We start from the raw sequence: 27,354 nt of genomic DNA, 5'->3' as shown, positions 1-27,354 counted from the left end.
CAGGTTCAAGTGTGGCTGCTGTGTCCCAGACTCATCCACTTGAAATTCAGAGTTCATTAATTATCATCAAAGCCCCATGGGAGAGTGACCCAGAAGGTCCATTGTCTTCTCTTGCAATCGAGGCCAATAACAGAGTGACCCAAACAGATTAGACTCTGATATCAGGGCTGCAGGAGAGCCAGGTTTCCAACGGTGCCATCTCAGGGACAGAGCCCAGCAAGATCTATCCCAGCTTAATTTCTCCTTCAGAAACACCATGACATGACACTAGTCCTGAGAGGGGAACATGCACTGAGCAAGCACTGTCCACTGAGCCAACTGAGCAGTTGCTTGAGACAGGAGCCAGGGCTGCTCCTTTTCTTTCCAAAACGCATTCTAAAGTCACTGTATCGGCACCACAGACAAGTAACCAAGGAACTGAAATCAAAGCATATCTACCCTGGTTGTTATAGGGACCCTAAGAGTAGGCACTGGCTGTAGCAGGACCTTTACGTCTCCAGTATCAAAGATCACAACTTCTCTCAGCATGGATATGCCAAAGGTGTGAAACTGAGCTCCTCAGGCAGCCAGCTGTCAAGGAATTTTCATTCTAATGGGGGAGACAACATATAGAAAGGAGTGGTCCCCAGTGAAAGACAACTGAGTTATGTATCTTGCAGGAATGGTCCGTGGGGGACCAAGAGAGTATATGGACACAAGATATTCGAGAAGAATGGCAGTGAGGATTTGGTCACAGTTCCAGATCTGGAGAGGATCTAGGGGATGAAATGAAGCATGACTTTGGATTTCATGAAAAAATAGATCAGGAGAGTCATTCACCAATGGGGACCATGGAAGTCCAGGGGAGACTTTCTAGGGACTAAGCATGAATCCTGCAAGAAGAGTCTTTGGTATGATCATTGGCGCAGTAATAAAGCTCAAGGAGAAATGGCCAGAGTGTAGGTTCAAGGCCTTAACAGGGCTTGTGAAAGGCCTTTAGAGGATGAAGTGCCCATGATGTGTATTGGAGAGGAAAATGGGGTCCTGGAGACTGGGTATTATCCAAAGGAAAAAAGAATCGCACTGAGAGGAAATGAGTATCCCTGCCAAAAGAAGACCAACCCTGCCCACATGCTAACCACCTCTTGTGCTCATAGCATTCTCCTCCAGGAATACAGTTGGTGGCTCAGTGGGTCTGCTGTGACAAGCAGCTCAAGAGAGTCTACCACCATCCTGAGGACTAGCTTCACAGTGACAAATTCTGTTTCAGAGACTGGAAGAGAGGCTTGATCAAGGAAACCCCTCTAGGCTCAGCGACCATTTGGTATCCATCTTCTCTTTGTGGGGATGATCACAAATTGGTTCAAATCTGAGACACCCAGAGGAACTCTGTTTTCCCATAGAAACATCAGTTCCACCTGAGACCCTCTGGAGTGACCATGGTTATTCCCATAAACCTGCCCTGCTCCTTGACTCCAGCAGATCCCACAGTCTGCCAAGGATCTTGTGAGCCATGAAAGACCACGCCAGTGGCATGGCATACTCAGGCAGGACCAGAGGCGGGTTCAGCTGCCTTGTCCTTCACTCCTCCAAGCACCATCCCAGCAGATGGTGGAGGGGACGCAAGCCCTTTCTTGATGTCTACACAAAGGCCAACAGAAGGTCAAAAGTTGTACAGCACCTACCCAGAGAACACAGACACTTTTGCAAGCACTAAGAGAAAACAGATGCGCTTTGCAAACACAGGGATAAGACTCTGGCCTGAGAGAACCCTCCCTACTTGTCTGTTCTGCCTGACTGAAGGACCCAGCTACTCACATTCCTTCAGCCTCTTGGGAATCATGGCCATGCCTGGAGCTCAGAGAAGCTCAACTACATCATCCAGCCTAGAGCCCAGAGACAGCATAGTCACCACAGTCCCTGAGGGGTAGTATTGTTGCTCCAAAGACTGAATTCAGAAGCAGGTACAGTGAAGTGTTAGAGAGTATTTTGGCCTCAGCTATCAACCCAGCTTGGGGGACCAGCAGACCAGGTGACCCTGCAATCTCAGATACCAGCACCCTCATCTCAGGGAAGTTTCATCAAGTCCTGTGGAAGGGTGCAGCCCAGAGCCAGCTGTCTATAGGACATCCTTCACCCTCGGTAATACAAAGTCCAGAAGACCAGGCCTGGAGGAGAAATAGACTCATCCATGGTAATAACTACACCAGCATTTGCTGTCTCCATCACCAGTATCTGTGGGTTTTTCTCCAACAAGAAGAGGTGACCCCTGGTCCTCATGTTTAGCTCAGGTCACAATTGCCATCATCACTAGGCCAGATACCCCCCTTCATGGCCAAGGGCGCTCTCCTTCCAGTCTAATAGCTTGTTCTGAGGTGAGCTATATAAGCTGGAGCACATGAGCTCAGCTTTCTCCTATATGTGTTAAACCGAAATCTGACTCTCAGCACCCAAATCACATACACTGTCTTTCTTTTCCTTACACTCCCTATTAGCCCTGAGCTCCTACATAGAGTGGCAGAGAGCAGCAGAGATGTTCCACTGACCAATTTCTTTCCCAAGGCCCCAGTGTTGTCAGTGAGCATTCCCGGAGGCTCATCGATCATCTCTGCTACCTTTGTTCCCCTAGAGAAAATCGTTAGTGCGATCCTGCTTAGAGGCCTAGAGAAAACCTCCGAGCTATCTCTAAGCACCTTAGTCATCGAGGCCAGTATGTTTCAATCATCAAGGTGACTAGAGACATCTCTGCAGGTCCTCCACGATACAGCACCCAAACTGAAGTGACACCTTCACTTTCTCCTAGTGTTAACTTAGGAGAGATTGTAGCAAGTTGTGGGGTTCAGACTGCCAGAGAGAATAGCTCTTCATCTAGGTGGCCCACAGGGACCAAGGGAGGGTGAATCCGGTACAGATCTGGCTGCTGTGACCCAGGTTGAACTATCTGAGTCTCCAAGTCTATTGCTCACTCAGATTTTACAGGACAGTAGCCCAGAATCTTTATTGTCTCTGAAGGTGAGCCCATAATAGAATGTCCTCTGAGCCCAGCGCTAAAGGAGACCCAGGCATCCCTGGGCACAATTTCAAGCACAGAAGACTTAACTTATCCCCTGTGTTAGAAAGCCCTAGGACCACACTCATCCTGACTCTGCTCTAACGAAGCCCTCTAGCAACGGAAATCAGTGGGGAACAGGCACTGGCTCAGCTGCCTCTGTTTCCACAAAGCTGCCTGTAGTCACTGCCTCAGCAGCAGGGCTAGGGACCCAAGGATCTTCTGGGAGTCTAAGTACAGGTACCCTGAAGCCCACCATTGCTCTGGCAGTTGGGTGTTGCTGTCACTTTAAGGTTTCCTTATCGATGACTAGAATGTTTATGTAAACAGGGTCATAGTGACTTGCCTAGCAACAGCTCCTCAAAAGGGGATAAATCAGCTCTACCAGCCCCATTGTTTTACCACTTTGTTTGGACTTTCCTTGCACTCACCACCTCCTTACCTCCTACAAGTACCCACTCCTATACCACAACCCAAGAACCCAGCTATTCTACTTTTGTGTCTACAAGTAAGTAGACTTCTTTAAACCTCACAGTAAGGTACAGTGATAAGACTTTGGAAAATATGTTTGGATCACCAAATGAGAATTGTGTCTGGCTTAATCACGAAGATGATACTCCTGCTGCTGCTGCACATGATATAGTTAGTATTTTAGGGTTCACAGAGTTCCGTCTAGATATTTTTTAAATTTAGTTCTACAGGGAATTTTAACCATCTCCCCATTTCATAGATGAGGAAACTGAAAGGGACATTGATCAAGTGACCCTTCCTGGTTTGACCCATTGTTGTAAGTATCTGCAGCTGTATGTGAACTCAGATGGTCCTGATTCCTAATCCAGCACTCTCTACCCTTGCCATAAGAATTTCCTTGTGTAGGCATTTCTCTCTTGGCACCTCTGTTTTGGGGCTTTTTTGACTTGAGTGGTGTGACACTCTGTTCACTCCCTTGTCAAATCTAGCGGTCCTTGTGGTAAGTTCATTTTCCTCTTTTTTTTTTTTTTTTTTTTTTTGGTGAAATGCTGACATTTCCAATTGCAAACAGCAAAGTAAAATTTGAGAGTTTCCAAAAGAAACGTGTAGGGACAACATACTTTTCACAGTCTCTCACGAACCTCATCTTACTGATCTGTGGATCCATCCATTTTCTTTACCATTCTTTCTTAAATTTTGAGTTCCAAATCCTCTCCCTAGTTTCGGTCTGTCCCCCATGCATTGAGAGGGCCAGGGATATGGTTCCTGTTATATATGTTAAAGTTATGCAAAGCACATTTCTGTATTAGCCATTTTACAAAAAAGCAAGAAAAATGTAGCAGGCCTCAATATGTACCAGAGTTCATCAGTTGTCCCTTTGAAATTAGAGAGAATTTTTCATTATAGTTCCTTTGCAGTTATGTTGGATGATTTTATTCATCAGTTTAATTTAGTCTCTCTCTCTCTCTCTCTTGCTCTCGTTCTCGCTCTGTCTGTCTGTCTCTCTCTCTTTCTGTCTCTCTATGTCTTTCTCTCCCCTCTGTCAGAATTAATAGCCTTCCAATGCAGCAAGAAGCAGTGAGTATTCAGTGTTGTAATTTCTCTATGGACCCATGACTTGGCAAAGTAAACTGTTGATCCTCTTCCCCATCCTATTTTCCTCTATACTCTTGAAGGAGAAGGGAAAGTGGTGGCCCAGTGATGACCTGTGGTCTCTCAGTAGTTTAGTCCTCAATTTCCATGGGATAGTTAAGGACCTAGCCTCGCACTGTCCCTTTTGCCACATACCACACTAAAACATTATCTTCTCCTGACATTCATATAGGTTGACCAGGGTGGTTTTCATCCTTAATTTTCCCCCCATCATTTCCCATCTGCATTGACAGCGAGATTCTTTTCCATCTCTCTTCCTCAGTTCCTCCCATACTAATTCCATGTGTCTGTGCTCTGTGTCCTATATAGTGTGAAGTGAAGTGTTTCTTTGGGAAACTGACTGTAAGCAGAGGAGGTGGGAGTTGCAGAAGAAGGTGGTAGTGGAGGGAGGGGTTAGGGAGGTCCTATCACAGATGCATAATTGGAGTCAAGATGGCCAGTTTTCTTTCCAGTAAAGTATAGATGAACTTCACTTGGGTATCCTTTTTGGAGTTGATGGATGGCAACATGTTCCATTGAATAGGGCGTTTGTCTACAAGTCGTGAATACCTAGTTTCAAGTCTCACCTCTGTCACTGTGTATGGGAACGTGGCCACTACAGTGAATCCTCCCTGGGCCTCAAGTTCGTCACCTGCAAGATGCAGGGATTAGAAGGTCCATTCCAAGTCTAAATCTGTAATCCTTTGATCCTATGTATCCAAGACTCAATTTCTCTTCTCCCCAAAACAGACACTCGCCTTATGGAGTGTTTCACACTCGATTTTACGATTACCAATCTCCTCTGCAAGGCAGACATGGAACAGTCAGGCTCCAGGCAGTTCAGCGCCACTGAGAACATCCTACAGAGTCTGGTGAGAATCTTCCCTTCCTGTCCTGCCTTCCTCCTCTCTGGACCTGCAGCCCCATATGTCCAGGGGCTCCCTCAATCTCTGTCTTGCTTTTCAGGTCGGAGCAATATTTGAAAAGAGCTGCATTGCCTTCCATTTCTCTGGTTGCAAGCTGAAGTCACTAAGGTAAGGACACTGAGGGAGATGGGCCCAGGTTGTCAGGGAAACAGATGATGCCTGGTGCAGTTCTTCCTTTTTGTTGGGTCTATGGTCACTTTTTGGACAACACCAGGAAGACTACTGCCAGTACCAGAGGCTGTCCCACCACGATTTGCTTCAAGAAGCTTTGGGTTGCTTCCCAGCAGCAGCGCTAGGTAGCTATTCTCAAGACAAAACAGGCCCTGACCTCAAGGAGTTGGCATTGTGGTGGCGCTGAGGGGATACAATGTGTGACCTAAATACATGGTGAGTTGAGGAGAGAGAGGACACTGACAACTGAGAGGATTCAGGGAAGGTTTTCTATTGGTGGTATCATAGCTGCGTTCCTTGAAGGGGAGACTAAGGAGTCCAAGAGCATCTTGAAGAGGGAGTGCAATCCAGGCATGGGAGACATCTTATGCAAAAGCACCATGCAACATCTGAGTTCAAGGTACAGCTGGTAGGCCAGTCTTCTGCAAGTGCCAAGTGAGCAGTATGTACATCGCTCTGGAACACAGGACTGAAGAAGGCAAATCGAGAAGGATTTTAAAGGTCAGGTGGAGGAGTTTTTAATTCACATTAGAGGCAATAAGGAGCCACTAGACATTTGGGTTGTAAGAGAGTGACATAGTGAGAGATGTGTCTTAGGGAGATCATTCTGGCAGGCATGGGAAAGATGGATGGATAGAAGAGAGGAGGAGTTGGTGATGAATTGGGAGGGTAGGAGGCACTGCAAGCAAAGAGAGGAAGTGGGAGGTTATTGGAAGCTTCCAGGTCAGGGTTGTTGATATGGGCCTTTGTGTGAACAAATGTGAAAGATACTAAAGGAAATCAAGGAGCCAATAAACTGGTTATGGGAGCTGAGGTAGAGGGAAGAAATTGTAACAGAGACAGAGATTTGAAACCTGGTGATTGGTAAGATGGTGGTGGCTTTCACAAAATTACGGAAGTCTGGAAGAGGGACAGGCTTATGGAGGGGGCAGTGGAAATGGAAGAGATACCAAGTTCCATCTTGGTTATATTGGGTTTTGAGATACCACCAGGACACAGAGGTGGAAAGAATGACTTCCCCTTAGTTCACCTAAAGGCCAGTTTAGCACATATCAAAAGTGAATTTTACCCAGAGCAATGCACACATACATGCGCACACACACACACACAAACACACACACACACACACACACACTAAAACACACACATGCACAAACACACGAGACAAATGGCTAAAGTCTATGGGCATACAATTTTCAAGTTGTACGTAGTCAGTCAGAAAAGTATCCATGGATGGTAACAGTCAGAAGAGATGTAATTTAAACCATATGGAAGGATCGAGTCAAGGTAATGAAAATGGCAGAAATAACTAAATGACACTCAAATTTGTGGAGAAAGGGGAATACCTGTTCTCTGATATTTCAGTTGTGAAACTGCAGAATATTTTTGGAGCACAGATCACCCATTCATAGTAAAAGTAGGAGAAACGATCAGATTCTTCACATGGATAGCAAATAAAACTGTTCTATAGAACATCAGCCAAGCAGCTTGCACATGCTCATAAGGACTAGGTTCCTTGGCCCATCTTCCTATTATATTATGTTTTAGAAAGGAGTTCCAAGAATTCATATGAAGATTAGGAATGGTCCTGTCTGGTGAAATTCGACAAGTCATCCTGGTGGAAGAAGGGATAAGCGTTAGTGTGGAAAGTAGCTGCTGTGTCCTACCTCCTGGAAGCAGTGGAGCTACATATGCGCAAGCTGTGTCCCCCAAGTCTCACCTGTCTCTACTATGCCCCTGCCTTCCATTTCTCCCATAAGGGGCTAGAGATTTCGTCAGTTATGCCTTGTAATAAGGGTTAGCTCAGTTTTAGCTTAGGGATAATATAATGGGCCTCATTTTCACATGGTCCTTTTCTCTGCTATTTTATGCACTTTGTATAAGAAAATTGCCTTTAATTCCAATGACTTGTAATAGCTAATATCCCACTCCATTCAGGAATTTCCTCACATTCAGGGATTTGACTCTGCTTTCATTGGAGTTTTCTGTATTTCCCCTAGTGCCTGGCCTATTTATATTTGGAACAAAATCAAGGTAGACAAAAGAGTTAGGTAGCAGAATTAATCAGAGCTCCATAACTCTTTATACTGTATAGGCAGATAAAAAAAGAGTAGACCTTTAGGAAGGCACGTTCAATCCTTGCAACTTTTGGTTAGAATTCTCTGTTCTGAGGTCTGTACAGGAACTCAGTGACCTACCTTGAGATTTCCCTTCTCTAACAGAATCTCTTCTTTCACTTCCCTTATTTGCCTCTCATTGCTGTGTCGCCTTTTCCCCCCACCTCAACTTATTAACGTCTGCACATGGCTACAGACGCTATCTCCCTACTTTTTCTTGTTCTGTCTGTCTCTCTGTCTGTCACTCCCTTTCTCTCCCTTTCACTTCTCCCCATTTCCCTTTCCCCCTCTCCCTGTCCCTTTTGCTACCTCACTTCCCCATTCTCTGCCCTTTCATTTTCCTAGGCTCCTTCTCTTTTTCTAACTCTTTCTCTCACTCCTTCTCCCCTTCTCTCCTTCTTTTCCTTCCTCCTCCTCTTCTCCTCCTCCTCCTCTCATTCACTCTTTCTCTTTCTCTCATTTCCCTCTCCTCCTCCACTTTCCTCTCTTACTCTCTTCCCTTCCTCTCACATTCTGCCTCCTGTTCTTTCACTCTTCTTTCTATATTTCCCCTCTTCCTCCCCTCCCCATCTTTTACTCTGTCTTTCCATTTCCTTTCTCTGTCTCAGCCACAGCCCCTCTACCTCTTGGTCACATGTTGCCTCTCCCGCTCAACGATTACAAGAGTCCAATTATGTTCACACCTGTGAGGGAATGGTATTCCCTCTGAACTACAAAGTTCTGTGTGCCATCCAGTTCTCAGCACTGTAGTAGATGAGGAAGAATAAGAATCTCCCACAAATGAACTTCTGAAGACCCAGAAGGTGAAACAGTTCCACAGAGGCAGCAAAATGGCAATTGTTCAAAGAGCTGGAAGTGGATGCACAAGGAGCTAACCAACTAGCTTGGATAATTAAGAAGTTACTTACAAAATATGTGAGTGTTGAAAGATGGTCCACAGAGGAGTGAACAGGAAGATTATAACAATATCAGAGTCTTGCAGAAGTTGTGTCTGGAGTGCTAGTGCTGCTCATCTTGATTCCATTATATCCATTATATTCCAGAGGTTGCCTGTTTTAGTGGGTAGCGAGTAGGACCCAAGAGTCAAGAAGACCTGGGCTCAAGTCCCCTCTCTTGACACCAGGTGATTGTGTGAGCCTGGGCAAATCATCAAATTTCCCCAGGCAACCATCTGAGTATATGTTGCAGGGAAGGTGCTGACAGGCCTTACTCAAGAAAGGTCTATGCCTTTCCCTACCCTCAACCCCTTAAATCAATAAAGTGATAGTTCTACCAAACACTTCTTTTACAATCAAGAATTATTCTAAAATAAACCTGAAATAATTTGCGGCGCATTGATGGTCCCTTCTCACTGCACCTAACTTTGGCATGCCCATGAGAAGCCAGACATTTGACAGTCCTTAACAATGTGTCCTTCAACAGGTCTGTGAAGAAAGGCACTGGCGTGCATCTACTTTGTGCCTATTGGAATGTCCCCACCATTCCAGTCCTGGACGAAAGGAGGATGTACCATGATTTTCGCAGTCAGACATGCAAAATTACAAGACTGGGTCCCTACACCCTCGACAGGAAAAGCCTGTACATCAATGGTGAGCAGTAATTCTGTCCAGGACATATAGTTCTTTAACCTCCATGCTTGGCCCCACTCCTCTTAAGCACTCACCTGTCAAAGCAATCTTCCGTTCCTTGGAGGATCCAGCTTTGCCTGGAGGGCACCTACTTACTGAAAGTACTTTCCTCTGATGCGCTCAGAGTCTGAGGGGTAGCCAAGGCCCCACAGGACCCTAGATGGGCAAAGGGACTTCTGACCTGGGAACTACTTTCTGAAATGCTTCCTCTTAGCTGATGACCCATATGTTTTCAATTCCTTTGCTTTCAGATGCTCTCTCATGTTGCTCTTTCACACTTTCTCAAAATCTCTTGGTCCTTCCAAACATGGCTGTTTTCTCTGTCTCTCTCTCTCTCACTCTGTAGGTTACAACTATAGGGTGTCCCTGTTCTCCTGCGTAAGCTGTTGTGAGTATTCTTATCCTAGTATCAAAGAGAGAACACCCCTTGTCCTTACCGACCCTGTTCTCCCAGCATATTAGGAAGGCAAGAATGGACCACGAGTGTACTAGTGAGAGGAAGGCATAATGTCCCCCTCCTTCTCAGGATGCAGTCTTCACCGCTTGACTCAGTACCCTATCCAAATGAAGTCTCTTTTCCTTGTTTGTCACAGTCCCTTCCCCTCCTTGTCACATGGACATTGGGTCCACAGTGTTCATTCATGATATTTCTCTTCAGTTCCAGTAACATCCAGGAGGCCAAATCCAAGTTCAGTTTGCACAGGTAAGGTCTGCTTCCACCTTTGATCCCTTCTCTGGAAGCTTTTGCTTTCATTTGGCTAGGAGACTGAGAGAGAGGGGATTTTAGGATCTTAGGCTGTCCTGGCAGGAGAATTCCAGGTCATCTAGTCTAGTCTGAGTTCTGCCATCATTTTGAGTTGAGGACACTGAAGCCCAGAGCCATGTAGATAGCAAGGGGGACAGGCAGGATGGGAACCCATGTCTCCTTTCTCCAAATACAATATTATTCTGTTGCCTTGTGTGAGCAGAAGAATAGTTTTATGGCTCAAGGTTTCCTAAAGGATTCATTCATTTATTCAGGTTGCTGAGTTTTCCTTGCACGAAAGAATAGGACATTTTCAGGTCAGTGTCCTTAAAGATGAGGGTGATTGTTTTCATGATGATTTTCTTAGAAAACATGCCTCCACATATTCAGTATTTGGCAGTTGTTAGAAGTGTGGAAAAGAAAAAACACAACAAAATATGAGTTTGCAAATACATTGAAGTATCAAAGAAGCAAAGCTCGGTGGTAGAACCATGGAGAACCATTCTGCTGCTTCTGAAGATAGAGATGTAATGGCTTATGTATGTAGCCTCCAGAGACAGTCATCATTATCATCATCTATCATGTATATAGTGCTTTCACAAGGCACTTTACAGACACTACATCACTGGGATGAATAGTTCCCAAGCCCACACGTGGGCATTTCAATCCTCCTTCATAGTAACCTTGCTTCATCATGATGCTGACAGATGGGAGAGGCTGAACCAAGTTTGGAGGGTTACAGGTTGCCTCAGGGATGCGGTGAATAGGGCCAGGTTACTGACTTTTCCTCCCAAGTACATTGCAATGGGGTGTCCCTGACTGTGCTGAATGACGCACATTGAGCATTTCAGACATCTCTCACTCTCTTTCTTGTAGCTCCGGACTGCAGATTTGAGTTCTTCACCCTCAAGTTCACCATCACCAACTTGATCTATACATGTGAAATGGGCCAGGTGGGCTCAAGTCAATTCTATGGCACAGAGAGTGTCCTCAAGTTCCTGGTGAGACATGACTCCTTCCGTTCCGCTTGGCCCAGCTGCTTTCCTCGTCCTTTGGTATAGAGGCTTGATCTTGAAATCCGACTGTCTCCTTTCACTTCCAGCTCAGGTGCTTGATGGCCAAAACCAGCATTGCTTCTGTTTATTGCGGCTGCAGACTAACCTCGCTCAGGTGAGATCCCTGGGAGTCACTGGCCTCATGAATCACGGTACCCAGTTGGTGCCCTTCAGAAAGGAGATTTCTCCAACCCGCTGTGTTGTGGGTCCAGGTCGATTTTCCAGTTCCTCATTGAATCGATCCACGTCTCCTTGCCACATCATCTCAGGGAGGTGAATCAGACTTGGAAAATTGGCAGTTCCCCACAAAAGTCTCCCTTTTCAGTCCCTTCTACTTCAGGGTTTACCTCAGCCTTCTCAGGGGTGCTGTTCCTACTTGCAAAATTCTTATCAGACTTATCAGTCCCATTTTGGGCTTCTGATGCCCATTTTTGTCTCCTTTCCCAGGCCTTGGAAAGAAGCAACAGGAACTGGAGTTGGTGTCACTTGTGCATGTTGGAGAGATGCAGACAGCCCCATCCTGCAGAAAGAACAACTTTATTGGGAGCTGAGAAATCACACCTGCAATATGACGAAACTGGGGTCCTACATGCTGGATGAGAGAAGTCTTTTTCTCGATGGTGAGTACAGAGCTTTGCACTTAGTAAGTCGTTGTTAAATGCTTTTTCATTCACCCATTCATTCATTCATTCATCTAGCCATGCATCCGTGTATCCATTCATTCATCTTCCCATGGCTAGTAGCCCAGGTCTGCAAATGAAGCTCTGTAATTTCGTTCCTTATTTCAAGGGATTGGTGCATGTGTTCCAATTCACACTCTCTCACTTTCGAGGGTCAGATTTCTTTCTCTTCCTTTGCCAGGTTCTAGGGAAGCTACAACCTGACCCAGACTCCTTTCATGCTTCTTCTTGGAAAGGTGTGGGTTCTCTGAGATGTATTAAGCCAGTACACAGCTAGCGACTAATCTGTCAATGAGCTCTTTGGAGGGGAGGCAATTTCTCTGCTGCCTGAAGTACAACCAATCCCTGACATGGATCTTCTTCCCTTTCAGAAGAGCACAAGCTGGGGCAGCTGGGTGGTGCAGTGCGGAGAGAAACAGTGCAGCAATCAGGACGAGCTGACTTCAAATCTCACGTCAGACACTTGACACTCACTAGCTGTGTGACCTTGGTCAAGTCACTTAACCCCAATGACCTCATCCTGGGTCATCTCCAGTCATCCTGATGAATATCTGGTCACTGGATTCAGACGGCTCTGGAGGAGAAGTGAGGCTGGTGAAAACTTTCCTCACAACGTGATTCTTTCTTTCTTTCTCTCTCCAGATGACAATTATCTGACCTTGGACTCCACCAAAAACTGTAAGTCTACAGTACATCAACATCTCCAGCCTTCTAAGGTCCCTATTGGGAAGGAAACAGCTCATTCACTCTACCCCTCAGCCCCAGCACTGTGTTCAGGCCTAGATAGAGAGGAACAGGGAAGGAAGGGTGGGTGTGTGCATAGAAATCTCTTGCTGGATCTTTCCTGTTTCTGCTTCTAGCACCATTATTCTCTTGATTCCTTAAGATTTAGTTCTGGGCCTCAGTTCACCTTGGGCTGACCAAGCTTAGGAGTGAGTTGACCACAAAACCTCACCTCAGTCATGGAGATGAATTCCTCAAGGTTCCCAGAGGCCTCTAATATCCTTCTCAAAATACTCTCATGGTGCTATGTTCTAGCGGGTTCCCCTGAGATTGCAGGATAGAATAGAGGGAGCATTCCAAAGCTGGAGTGAGGAGGTTTTGTTTCAAATCCTGATCCCAGTATGCTTTGTCACCCTTCACAAATCACTTACACTCTCTGAACCTCAGTTTCTTTAGCTGTCCAAGGAGAGTCATAGTGCTTGCTGTGGCTCCAGGTTGTGAGGAAGGGGCTTTGTCAATCTTAACTTGCCACAGAACTCTTGGTGGTGCTGCTGGTTGTCATTACTGTTCTCATTTGTCATATTCCCCAAGGCGCACCCCTTGGCTCTTCATTATTCTAAGTACGAAACTCGTTTGGAACGCTCTTTGAAAGACATCGGAGCTTTAATTTCCTCTCTGTCCTAAAGATCTGAAAAGTGTCCCTTGTTTTCCCGTGAATTCGAATTGTACAACACAAAGTTCATCTGTCCATTTTCACTTGATCACGTTAGTGCTGCCCAAAGCAGTATTTCCAGTTTGTACTCTGACTCATTTCTTCCGTATCCACTAATTGCCCTGTCATTTATTTGACTGCTGTATCCTTTACCTAGGCATCCACCTAAGAAGCCATCTCTGATTCTTCGATCTGCTTCTCCTCTACCCAATCAGTCACATGGATTCTTCTGAAAAATTTCATCTAAGATCTAGTCCTTCCCCATCGCCACTAACAACATGTAGTAGTCTGGGTTCTCAGAGTTGGACTCCTGGATTGCTGCATCAACTTGGAACATAGCTTTTCTGCCTCTAAGCTTTTCCTCCTTCCAACCCATTTAACATGTACTCCAATATTTCAATACTTACAAGTGTTTTCTTAACATTTCCCACGGGTAACAAACATTATTCCAAATGATGGAAGAACAAAGAAAAAGGGAAAATAATCCCTACCCTTAACAAGCTTACAATGGGTGAGTCATCAGGAGCAACATGCTGCAGCCTAATAATCTCTGACATATATCTTTCCATTGTGGTACACCTGCAGTTGTGTCCTCCCCAAATTGTGTTGTTCCATGGCAGCGTTACTCTTGTAAAGGAATGGCCTTTTGTTCATGGACTAGATTGGCAGCATTCAAAGTATTACATAACTGCCCAGAAGCCAGCTAGCCAGCTCCTTCTTCCTATTTGCTGCAGCATACAAGCCAGTCACCATATGATATAAATAGAATCTATTTCTTGAACCGGAGCTTTTACCCCGATATGCTGCAGAATTGAACAAACCAAACACAACACCTAACCTGGGCAATGGGTCACTCAAAGGACTCAAAGCTGTCCTGATGCTCAAGATACTTTTTCGATAAGAATCTTTTGAAAAAACCCTGGCTCCCGAACCATCATCCAAGGCTGATTGTCTGCTGCTTGCTCAGTGAAATGTAGCTACTTAGTGACCATTTCTGTGCAGGATAATGGGTGTAGCTCTTTGTTAGGCTAGACCTCAGCCACCGAGCAACCTGTTAATGAGTTAATGAGTCAGATCCACAGTTATACCTAGTTGGCACAGCAAACAACTTTCAGGTCAAGTTGTTCGTTTTTGGAAATCTTTCGCTTGCTGCATAATGGCAGTTCCTCCACTACCACCTGATATTTGAATGATTTTCCCAGTAAGTTTCATTCAGCTCCTATCTTACCATAGCTGTATGGCCATTTATACTTCTGGGATTGACTTTGAAAGATTGGAAGACACAAGGAGGAGCTGGGCACATTTTGCCAGCTCTCCTACAGTTTCAGTCAAATTGCTGCTCTTCCTACATCACAATGTCTCATGCTCACCATATCCAGCTGAAGCCTTTTGCACTGGCTTTGCAGAATTTTCTTTGTCAGGCCCATCTATGTATCTAATGTAGTCAACGCCACTTTCCCAAAGTCAGACTTATCTCCCCTAATTGCTTTTTGTAGACTTGAGTCAGTCTATTCCCCTACCTTGGCTGTGGCTTTCTTTTCCTCAAATTAAGCGGTTGGAGTAGATAAGCAAGGAAATGCGGTTCCTTCCAGCGCTTATAGGTTATGAATCTTTATTGCCCTCTGAATAGTTCATGCTTGGTTCTGAGCTTGGAGGGTGTAAGAAGTTCTGTTAGGAGTGCTACGACCACATCATATCCAAACTTTGAATTTACTTCTGCGTACATCCTAGGCCACATTACGATGTCAACGATGCATATTGTATCCTTTCTACGTATTAGTTTTAGGTCTATGCCTGAGGATCAGAGGGGCCAAGTGACTTGCCAATGTTCACCAAGCTAATAAGTTTTGGAGGTAAAACCAGGTCTTCCTGACTTCAAAGCCAGTCACTGAGCCAGTACGACTACTCCTTTACTCCACGCACTCTTAAGAGGCACGAGACAAATATGCCTCCAGTTGAAAACCTGGGCTTCTCTCTCCCTCCCTCTTATAGCCATGGAACCCAGCCTGAAGTGTTTCACCCTGAAGCTGACCATCACCAGCCTCCGGTATTTGGCAGACATGAGCTGTCCGAACTCAATCCAATTCAATATCGTAGACACCATGATGCAGCATCTGGTGAGACTGCCTGCTTCCAGCCACCCTGCCGAGCTGCCCTAATATCTTGAACATCCACCTGACATACTCACCATTTGTTTCTCTTTGTTTCTTTTTTGACCAGATTGGCCACTCATTCAAAAACACCACCTTTGGTTCCCTGTACTCTGCATGCAAAGTGACTGAACTCAGGTAAGGCTGCCAAGCTGGGGACTTGCAAGTGAGTCTCCTGGGAGAGAGCTCTACGTTTGAAGCACAGACTTCAAAGCTTCACTGTACATTGACTCACACATTCTGTTTCCTCTAGTTTCATGCTAGCCCTGTCAAAAGGAATCTCTTCTCCTTTCTCTCCCCGTCCTTTAGAAGACATATATTTTAGGATTTCTATCTAGAGCCAGTTCTACACCTCACATGCATCAATCCATTCAGCGAAATGCATGTAGTATCAGCGAGATTCTGTGAACAGTGGCAGGCACTGGGGTCAGAAAAGCAAAACAAAAACAAATGTCTTCCTCTCCCCCAATAAAACCACCAAACAATCTTTTTCCTCAACGAGCTTACATTCATTTGGGGGAGTCACTATAATCTGATCACAATTTTGGCTATGCCTGGAGTTCTTTCTTGCTTCTATTACCCCCAATTCCATTGGATTCAGAAGAGCTGAATTCAAATTCCAGCTTTAATGCCAGTGTCTTTGAACATGGATGAGTAACGTGACTTACCTTTTCTGAATTTCTCCATCTGTAGAACACAGAAGAGAGTACTCATACCATATTCTTGATAAAGTTGCTTGAAGGGAGCGCTTTGCAATGTCACTACAGAAATGACAATTATCATTACTGTTTTCCTCATTGAAAAATAATCATAAAAAATTGTGTCCCTACCACTCTTTCTCAGTTTATCCAGAGTATCTGTTTTCCTAGGCCTGTGAAGAAAGGATCACAGACAGCTGTAGATGCCATCTGCACGTGTCTCCCATTTGCCAGCAGCACTCATCTAGATGCCAAGCAGATTTTCCACGAGCTGAGCAACCAAACTCGTGGTATCCGGCTACTGGGCCACTACTCCCTCGACAAAGATAGTCTCTACATCAATGGTAAGCAGTCTCATGGAAGGAAGTCTTAACATCTATCTCTGCCTCTGTCTCTTCTCTTCCTCCTCTCTTTTAATCTGAACGTTCGCCTTTCCTTCTGACGCTTCTGCTATGAACAAGGTTCTAATCTCATGCAGCAATTCAGAAGAGAGAAAGACAGACTCTAGAGACCTTACCTGTTCCTCTACGGAGACCTTTCCTCTGAGTTTGTGAGTTTCTTGACATCTGACGGAAACTATACAGAGCATTCCTTGGTCCTGTCTTCTTCAACCTTTTTCTCAATGGCTTAGAGAGATACGTAGATGGAAACCAATTATTGATACCGTGAGACTAGGCGAGAAAGGGTCATTGATGTGTTGCGTAGAACCAGAATCCAGAAAGCTGAGACAATGTGACAAATTTGACCAGGTAACTTTTAATAGAAATAAATGCAAAATTCTACGTGAGGATAGAACAGGGAAAACATTATGTCCTTTAACAATTTCTGGGAAGATGCTGCTGGAGCTCTTGTTGAGCTACAGTCAGCAGTTTAATGTGCCAACGAGAGACTCTCTGGCCCTGTGAGTCTATGTGGAAAGAATTCTAGTGTCTTGGACTAATTTGTTTGTAGTCCTAGTTTTTGGGTTTGTTAATTGAATATTTTATTTTCTTCACCTACTCCATGTAAAGAAGCATGTTTCCCATTTGTTTTGGTTTTTGTTTTTTACAAAAGTTCCAGATTTTCTCTCACTCTCTTCCCCCTATTCTCATTGGGAAGGCAAGCAATATTGATATAGCTTTATCGAAATCTTCCGTGCCCCAGAAGAAAACAGAGAGGAAGGGAAGAAGAGATGGAAGGGTATGAGAGAAGGGAGGGCAGATTGTGGGAAGGGGCAATCAGAAAGCACGCTGTCTTTGGGTGTTCAGAAGGGAGGGATGGGGGGAATAATTGGAATTCAAAATGTTGTGGAAGTCAATGTTAAGAAGCAAAAGTAAAGTGATTAATTATTGGAAAAAAATAATAACTAGTGGAAGAAGGAAATGGATAAGCAATCCATTTTGTTTGCCAAGAAAACATCCGGATGGGATGATGAAGAGTCTCACAAAATTGAAAACTGACTGAACAGTAATTGTTATCATTGTGCCTCTGACAGCAATGTGAGGTGACTAGAGAAAGATGGTTAGCATTGTATTTTTTTGGAATTTTCCCACAGCACCAACTAGCTCAATAAAGGCATGTTGAATTCATTTGAACAGTGGCAGAAAGGATTCAAAATTAGGATTATTCTTTGAAGTTTTTGAGAAGAGAGAACCTTCTCTCTCCAAGAAAAAAAGAGAAGACATTGTTCAGATCTTACCCTTGGACACTTACTAGCTGGGTGACCTTGAAGAAATCCTTGTCATAATGAAAATGACCTTCTAATAATGATAATAACAATAGCATTTCTATAACACTGACAATGTTGGGTCATTTGGTCCTCTCAATAGTCCTGTGAGGTAGGTTCTACCATAGTTCTAATTTTCCATATGAGGAAACTGAGACTGAATGAGGTTAAACCAAAGAAGCAAGGGCCTGAGGGAGGAATCCGACTCAGTGTCCCTGACACCAAGTCCATCAACAATCCAATCCTTTAGCATCTCAGAGCTTCAGTTTCTTCATCTGGAGAAGGAAGGGTGTGCATTGGAAAGCCTATGACGACCCTTTCTATTCTTTATGTGTGATCCTAAGCTTTCCATCAAGCCAGGAGTGGAAGGAGAGGAGCTACCATTTCCACTTTCCTATACACCAAAGGAGAAAGAATGCCTTATTTCAGGCACTTACTTATGCTTTGTCTTATTCTCATTCCTCACAAGCTGCAAGCTTCCCATTCCTATCTCGTCCTGGTGTGATAGGGTTCTCCTCCAAGAAGCAGCTTTTTCTCATAAGTGATCAGGTGCAGCAGAGCTGATCCACTTTACCTGTGTTATTCAGTATGAGAATTCCTTTCTGTTCTTTTCTGCCATGATGTATTCATGACCCTCATTGTCAACCTTTTTGTTTCCAGGTTATAATGAACCTGGTCCAGATCTACCCAGTGTTGGTAAGTATGTGGGCACTCTCATCTCATAATCTTGAGCCATCTGGGAGCACTGAACCTTACTCCTTTCTTGACCCCTAAAGTTGGAGGCCAGTGCCTTTGCCATGCCCAAGTCCCTGACCCTGGAGGCCATTTTCAGGTGATATGAGAAAGGAATCCAAGATATAGAGTTAGCATGTTTCCGTAAATCATGGGAAACAAAGACCTCCTGTCACTGGAGGTCTTCAAATGTCAGCTAAAGGACAAGTTCTCAGGGATACTGGAGTGTGCATGTGTTCTTCAATTAGATTTCCTCTCAGCATGATTTTAGTTCTGATATAATAGGATTTGGTGAAACTGTGAAGAAAAGACTGAAATGTAGGGAAAAGGCACTCAAGATCCTTTGAGTCTCCCTTGCCATGCAAAAATGGCTTCCTGTTTCATCACTCGCCCTTCCTTGGCTCGAAACTGGGTGGAGATGACTTGTTAAGCTGTCTTCACCATCAGTCAATGATGCACCAAACATTGCTTAACTTCCATCTATGTATCAATCTCTGAACTCGGTGCTCAGAGTAGAGGGTGAAAAAATGTGGGAATCTTTGTTCGGAAGGGGGTTTACATTCTGTTGTGGGGGAATCCAGAGCCTCTGTCTGAGATAGCATGGTGAAAACTTAGCAAAGCATCCCCACGAGATGGTCAAGGGGATTAACAGTGGACCTCACCTCTTTTAGAGAGATATTCTAAAGGAGAACTCATAATGGTATTTAGGAAGTATTCCGAAGTGTCACTGGAGCTCATAGTGTCACCAGCTCGGCACCTTAGCCATGGCCTTCTGAAAGATTACTTCTGTAATAGCCCAGGCAGCACAGGCAACTAGAAATACCCATCCACCTTCAATCATGTAGTGATTTGTCAAACACTTATTTGACATCTCCTACAGGGGGAACCCGGAATTAATAACCCCATGACAATTGAGTTGATCTGAAAGAGTTTTAAGACACAATAGTTTCTGTCACGTTTCAGTGTCAGTATTTCTTTCTTTTTTGACACCTTTTGGCGTCAAACCCCATTCTGTCATCATTTGTGACTCTCAAGGCATCTTTAGGGCCTGCAGCCCGCGCAGGTAGAAAATCAGCAAGATTAGGATGCTAGGTGATGTCCACTGGGTCCCCCATGGAAGCTGCTTAAAGAATGTGATTAGGAAAATGAAAATGGCCACGATCCTTAAAAATCACCTCCTTCCAAATGAGCGAATCAGAATCTGAGACTTGGTGCATCATCTTGGGTGGGGGACAGTGACCTTGGTATGTTGGATATTGCAAGGCTCTCCCCTCATTAATCCTCACATACACCGAAGAAAGAAGGATATGAATTTCTGGCAGTTGATTTAACAGCTTCTCAAGAAATACTCCCATAGTTCTAGGAAATGAGTCCATGTTTCCCATTCAAAACCTAAAAGAAGTGAAGACCTGGACCATTCTAAACAAGAAGCGCACAGCTTGACAAGTTTGTCAGGAGAAGCCCATTTTTCAAATATCTGTTTCCACTGCTTTAACTCCTCCCCAAAGCATTCTGTGACTACATCCAGGTGTTCACTTTTCTCCCACATCCACTATGAAATTGTCCACAGTGTCTTTATCAGTGATTTCCACTCTTCATGATTTTTCCTCAGTTCCTGTGAGAACCAGTTACCCTGCAGACACCTCTCTGACTCCATCACAATCCTCCACTTCCTCAGGTAAAAAGAATGCGGCTGATAGGCATTCCCAGGAGTATCATTGTGTGCATAACTAGAAAAGGGGAAGAACAACTGTGGGGACATAGGCAAGGAAAAGAGAGGAAGTGGTTAGGGATTCCTTGATGTGAATGTCAGTGGGCCATGGAGTATGAGATTGCCCTCCAGGAAAGCGTAAGACAGTACAAGACATGCCCAGGATTCAGGGCTGGATCTTTTGTTTCCTTCCTCTGTAACAGCCGGTGACAACATGACATTTTTACCCATCCGCTTTACCATCACGAACTTACGCTACATGGAAGGCATGGATGACCATAGCTCTGGCATTTTCAATAACATCCAGAGAATGCTTCGTCGCGTGGTGAGATTTCACAGGCCCTGTCCAGACCCATTCCTGCATAGCAAGCTTCTCCACCGTGGGGGCTGAAAATCTGGTTATTCATTCCCCTTCTTATTTCCTTCACAGTTCAAACCCTTGTTCGGGGAAAGCAGCATTGCTTCCTCCTATGATGGATGCCAAGTGGTGGCCCTGAGGTGAGACCTGAGAAGAAGTTGTCAGGCCCACACATCATCTCCCATGATGCCCCCAGTTTCATGGCTAACGTGCAGGGTGGGTGGACAACAGAAGCACTGTCTCCATGGACGGTCCATTTCCTCCTTTTTCAAATCTGAGCAGGATTTCCTACCCATTCTCTTCCTTCCAGAGTCCTTAGGAAAGTGATTCCCCTTGTGTGTCGTGATTGGGAATAAATGCTGGCTTGTGGAAATACATTTCTCAAGTGGGAGTTGTGTGGCTGCACAGGCAAACTCCCCACACAAGGAATGGGCATGTTTCCACCATCAAGGATTCCGTATCAGCCTTTGTGATGGCAGGAAATCTCAGCTGAACTGTCCCCACTGTCTCCTAGAAGTAATTTTCTCAGCATCGAAACTCAGGAACCTCAGCATTTGTTTCCTTCCACAGATCTCTCAAGGGTGGCTCAAAAACTGGAGTGGAAGTTGTGTGCAACTTTCGAGGGGGGCCGACCAATCCCTCCTTAGACAAATACAAGGCATATTGGGAGCTGAGCAAACAGACTGAGGGTATCAGCAGACTGGGCCCCTACATTGTGGAAAAGGAAAGTTTCTACCTTGATGGTGAGATTCCTCACTGGCACAACCATTGATCTCTTTCCCTCCAGCATAAGCTTTGTAATGAGACCATAGTCCCAACATTCCTATCTTTTCCCTTGATTCCCCACTTAGATTCAGGCCATCTCTCCCACCCCAGCCCCACCCCAGCAGCTCATGTTCTCACTCTTCCCTTGTTCATCCACTTGCACTCAATCAGCCGTACCCATGTCTATTTCCTGGTTACCTTAAGCCATTCTTTCTCTTTGTCTGACTTTTTTCATTTGCTGCCCACTCTTGAACTCTGCTTTTGATCCTGTTATATGTAATGTTTTTAGCCATCAATCGTGTAGAATCGTAGATGGCAGAAAATAGACAAAGGACAGACAAGTAGAAGTGTTGGGTGGTCAATAATAGAAGGCAGAAAATAAACTCCACAAAAATTAGAAAGGTGCATCACATCTAAGAACCTGACATTTAACCAACGTAAGGCCAAAATATGGATGCAGAGTTACCCAGTAATCTGGCTGACCAGAGGGTGATGGGGACATGACCAGAAAGGATTCATGTTGCGAAGACACCAATTAGATTTCATGAAGGTAAATCTAGAGACTGTAAAGAGGAAGATGCTAGTTCCCTTATCATCTGGCCTTATCAGCCCTTGATGATAGTAATCTGTTGTGATCTGAGGATCCAGCCTTCAGAAAGAACATATATAGACAGAAAATGGCCATGATGGGAAATTGAAATGATGTGATAAGAAGATTGCTTCAAGGAACTTGAGGTATTTAGTCAGATGAAAGAGGTATAAAGATTGTCTTCAAACATTCCAGTACCTCTCATGGGGCATATTATATAAGATGCTTCTACTTGGCCTCAGCAGAATGTTAAGGAAGGCGTGAAAATTCCTGCGTCAAAATACTCATGTGAGTATTGATACTCACATGAAAGCAAATTGTTCTCATTGATTAATGCAGTGGACACCCATTCACAGAAGGTTTCCATGCTTAGGCTAAATCACATTTTGCTGGGAGTGGAACGGAATGAGTACATCTACAGGAAGCTTGGACCACAAGGAATGAAAAAGCTTTTGAAGTGGTACCTTTTGTCTATAAGCGTTCTTCCATGCTCTTAGAGATGAACGGGTTAGACAGTAGGGGGCTTGAATTCCTACCGAGTTTCTGCAAGCCAGGAAAAGGCAAAAATGAAAGGGATCAGGGCTCTTGGATCCATCTAAATCTCAGAAGATTGAAGGGTCCTTCTTACTTCTATCCTCATGTAAGAACTTCATGGAACAGATTACGGAAGGGCCCTGAAGAATTGCACTCTCCTCCCTTAAGGATATAACAGGAGAACTCAGACTCTGCCGTTCACGTCATGGCTAAGGTTCAGGGTGCACAAACAGGAAAGGCCATTCCCCATATCCAGCGTCCATGTCCTCCATTTACAAATCTGAAGATGTTTTCATTCCCAGTCTCTTTCTTCGTGTCCTCAGGAATGCCATTCCTCTTCTCTTTCATGATTTGGCACAAATGAAATGTTGACAGCTCTTGCTCTCATCTTTGGGTCTCTCCCATTTCCTCTTCCTTCGTTTCTGATCTTCCCTTCATTATATCTTATTTTGCTTTACAGGTTGTAATGAACACCATCCCTTACAGCTCTTCACCAGTAAGTGTCTTGATATCCAAATCAACTTGCAGTCTTCTGTTCCTTCCACTGAAGTTAACTCTGTAGGCTTTACCAAGAAATTCTCCACACCATAGTAAATTTCCCAGCAATAGAAATCATTGTGAACACTCAAGATGTTAAGAATGCATTAGAAGAGGGTTAGATGGTCTCTGAGGGCTTTCCCTGAAGAAAATGTCCCAGGTTGTATAGAAATGGGCTCTCCATCCTTCTGGACCTTTGTGATCCAGAGACACTCTTTCATTTTCTGGGATTCTAGGTCTCTCTCTGAGGTTGCATGGTGATACCTTAGCAAGGCATGCGCATGGAATGGTCAGGGGAATTAGCAGGGTAAATCAACTCTTTCAGAGAGATTTTCTGAGGGAAAGTCATGATGGTGTCCATTGTACCACTGAATACCTCTTTTTCTTGGAGTGTCATCAGCAGGACCCATTAGACATGTCCTTATAAAAGGCTCCTCCTGTGTGGCCCCAGGCAGCTAAGTCAACCTGAAGTGCCTGTCCAGATTCACTCATTTATTGATACTTTCTTCATTCCTTCATTTTTCAAACACTTATTATGTATCCCCTACATGTGCAACTCTGAGTTAATAACCATATACCAATTGGAATGATCACAAAGAGTTATAGGACACAGTGGTGTTGGGCAGTATGCAATGTCAGTACTACTTCTTCATTTTTACAGCAGTTCCTGATCCCAATGCATCATCAGTCCCAACTTTCAAGGAACCCTCAGGTCCTCCATCCTCCAGAGGTAGAAAATCAGCAACATTAGGCGACTATCCATTAGATCCCACATGGAAGCTATGTAGAGAATATGATTGTGATAAGAAAGTTAAGAACCTTGCGTTAAATATGAAGAATCACCTCATTCTAAGAAAACCCTTCCAAACAAAGATAAAGCAGTACCTGAAACACAGGGTATAACATCTTGTGTGAGGGAGGGTGACCCTCAAAGACCTCCTCCCAAACACATGTGCACACATACCCACACAGAAGACAGGACATAAATTTCCTGCTGTGGAGTGAATGACTAAGTACATATACATATATATACATATATATACATATATGTATATGTATATATATACACACACACATGTGTATATCATTTACATCTTTATATATATAACATACATATATATTTATAGATAAAGATAGATATATTTATATATATTTATATCTATATCTATGTATATATCTATATATATGTATATATACATGTGATTTGTTTCCACATGGGCATTCATGTATCTAAGCAATTAGCTACCATTCATGAATCAGTCAATATGTCACTCTGTCCTCCTTGGAATGTTTTGACAGCTTGATGCACTGCCACAAATTCAGCATATTGACCCCTTCCACCTATGCAAGGACTTTCCAATATCCACCTAGTACTTGGCTTAGAGGCTACCGCTTTCCAGTGTATTCTGAGGCCCTAATATTCTGCTGCACCATCAGTAAACTCTTCCTTTCCCTTTTCTTCAGTTAATCCTTCTAATCCCTCATTCCATTTTGCCAAGGGTTATACCAACTTTTGCTATGGTTCGGAGGGTATATCATTTCCCTTAGTGGGTATGTTTGCTATTCATTCATAGAGGGTTGATTTAAATGTATTTTGAACATAGCATTTCCAATGACTTGTCCAATTCTTTGAGAAGCTGGTGTAATCATTACCCAGGTCTTGAATCCATTTGCCAGCATTAATGTTACCCCATGAGTCAAAGTCAGTTGTCCAGTCTCTACCAAAGCCCAACAGGCAGCTAACCACTGCTTTTCAAAAGGGGTGTATTGAATACCAGATGAAAGGAGTTTCCTAGACAAAAATCCAAAGGGCACATTTCAGACAGGTTGAATATGCCATAAATCAAGGCTCAATTGGATCGTGGTCTATGCTTCCACAAAAGCTTTACTTTGTTCAAGTGACCAAGCGCCAATTCAGTGTTTTTTATTGTAATCTTCTATAAGGGTTCAAATTTTGTTCTTGATGTGGTACATGATGTCCCCAATATCCAAATAATCCTTGAAACTTTTGGGCCTCTATCTTATTGGTGCAGATGGAAAAATTCTGAATCTCTTGTCAGGTTTGTGGGAGGTGTCAACCCCCTTTTCCTTTATGTACCCCTCAAATCTTCCAAGTTCAGTTAGCTCTTGAAACTTTGCACGGTTAATTTCCAAATTTTATCCCCTGGAATCCTGTCCATGGTGCCAAATGAATCGCTAAGGCAGTGTTTACGGTACTGGGGGTAACTGTGAATATACTGGCATAGTTGTCAATTGCAAAGTGTAACAGATGCTCCATAGAGAAGGTAGAAAAAAAACATTGATTGGGACCTCAGAAAGCCACGTTCCCAAACCACCAAGCAACACCATGTATAGTAACAAAGAAGTCAATACACATGATGGCAAAGATGTTTTCATTTAAATTACGATTATTCAGGTACAGAGGGCAAGCTTAGTATGCATTTCCTCAGGAGTGTCTTACTGTATTTTCCTAGCAGATGAGAGGCATAGGCAAGGGAGGTTGAGGAAATGGTAGGGGTACCTTGAAATGGATGTTATTGAGGCCAGGGATTACCAGTTTTCCTTCCATGACAAGATAAGAATAGATTTGTCAGTACATCTATTTGTTCGATGTGCCCAGAGTTCAGACATGGATATTTTTTCCTCTTCTACAATAGCTGGTGTAAACAGCCTGCAGCCTTTACCATTCAACTTCATCAGGACCAGCTTGTCCTACCAAGACCACATGGATCACCCTGGTTCTGCCTATTTGTGTTCCATCAAAAGGACCTTGCAGCAGCTGGTGAGATTTCTCAGTCCCTACCCTGACCTTGGGATGCTCTAATGGACAAAAGCATTGGTTCTGGAGAGATAGGACACTGGGTTCAAATACGTTGTCTGGTGCTTCTTGCCTGTGTTACCTTGGGCTAATTATCTAATCTCCCTGAGCCTCAGGTTTCCTCATCTGTGAAATTAGGATAGCAAAGTCAGAATAAACGAATGAATGAATGAGTCTTTCATAATCAAGTGCATACTGTGTGCTGGACAGTTTGCTAAGTACTGGGAATACAGATACAAGTGAAGAAGACCATCCAAGCCTTCAAGGAGCTTGAATTCTAAGGGGCCCGGAAGGGGTTGAAGACAGCACATTAAGGCAATGTGGAAAATCAGCAGATTATATATTCCAGATTGCATTGTGTCACAGTGTTTGAGAAATGTCCTAAGGCTCTGGTTCCGGGGATGATAAGGTGAAAGCTTATATTTCGGTGGCGATGATTGTGTTGGGGAGAGGTATGATAGAACGATTCAGGAGCAGAGTGTAAGCAGTTTAGTATGTAGGCAAGTCAGAAGACAGCTTCTAAGGTGTTTGGGAGCTCCAGATTTATGATGTCAAGCCCCCTCCTCCTCCTCAATAGTCTACTCCATTCTTTGGGCGTCATCTTTACAAGGCCCATTTGTTCACTCACATTTTCCTTTCCTTGCAGCTGAATCCCTTCTCCTCGGGAAGCACACTAACTTCACTGAGGTGAGACCTGGGAAGCTAAGACTTGGAGGTCTAGGTTTCTGTCCTGGGGCTACACTCACATAAGTAGGGCTCACGGTAGACAATATACATATAAAGTCTCCACAAAGTGACCTTTTCCTGCATTTCCCCATTCCTCAGTTGTTTCATGCCTCTCTGTCTTGGCCATGGAGTGTCAGGAATGGAGATCTTTGTGTCTTCCACAGTGCATTCTCCAGAAGAGTTGTAGGTTTGTAGGTCCTCTCGGGGGCACTATCAACTATTATCCTGACGTCTCTGACATCCCAGTTTCACTGCCCCAATACACAAGTCTCTGTCACCGCAGTCAGCACCATCTTAGGAGATTGTATCAAAATTTCCTTTCCTAGACCAATGACGTGTAGATCCATGACTAGAGTGGCTGTTGTATGCCACTGCTGGCAAGATCCTACCACACCCTTTCTGATCAGAGAGAAGTTTTCCTGCGAGCTGAACTACCAGACCTATGGCACCACCAGGCTGGGCGTGTATATTCTGAAGAATGACATCCTCTACCTAAATGGTGAGCTACCTAACTGAAGCAAGGTTTCGCACCCATGCCTTTTTTCTTTGTTCTAATCCCAACATTACCTCTTTTCTCATTTTCATTATGCTTTGGCCCCTCAGGCAGCCCAAACTTTCTTCTCATTCATCCCTTGTCGATACAA

The 27,354-nt window shown here is 44.2% G+C and overlaps 1 protein-coding gene across 1 annotated transcript; it reads left to right on the top strand.

Annotated features, from left to right (window-relative positions):
- The first annotated feature begins 1,888 nt into the window (after positions 1–1,888).
- On the top strand, positions 1,889–24,107 carry LOC140520967 (mucin-16-like). The gene is made up of 20 exons (XM_072635473.1): positions 1,889–2,173; positions 5,381–5,502; positions 5,597–5,664; positions 9,267–9,433; positions 9,819–9,860; positions 10,131–10,175; positions 11,094–11,218; positions 11,320–11,387; positions 11,720–11,892; positions 12,595–12,630; positions 15,380–15,504; positions 15,608–15,675; positions 16,407–16,579; positions 18,601–18,636; positions 20,285–20,350; positions 20,587–20,708; positions 20,814–20,881; positions 21,312–21,484; positions 23,090–23,125; positions 23,828–24,107. The coding sequence occupies exons 2-20, from the start codon at positions 5,392–5,394 to the stop codon at positions 24,067–24,069; spliced, it is 1,944 nt and encodes a 647-aa protein (XP_072491574.1). The 5' UTR covers positions 1,889–2,173; positions 5,381–5,391; the 3' UTR covers positions 24,070–24,107.
- The last annotated feature ends 3,247 nt before the right edge of the window (positions 24,108–27,354 follow it).

This window comes from Notamacropus eugenii, chromosome 1 (genome assembly GCF_028372415.1).
Source record: "Notamacropus eugenii isolate mMacEug1 chromosome 1, mMacEug1.pri_v2, whole genome shotgun sequence".
NCBI classification, from domain to species: domain Eukaryota; kingdom Metazoa; phylum Chordata; class Mammalia; order Diprotodontia; family Macropodidae; genus Notamacropus; species Notamacropus eugenii.
This window is presented reverse-complemented; position numbering and strand designations above follow the sequence as displayed.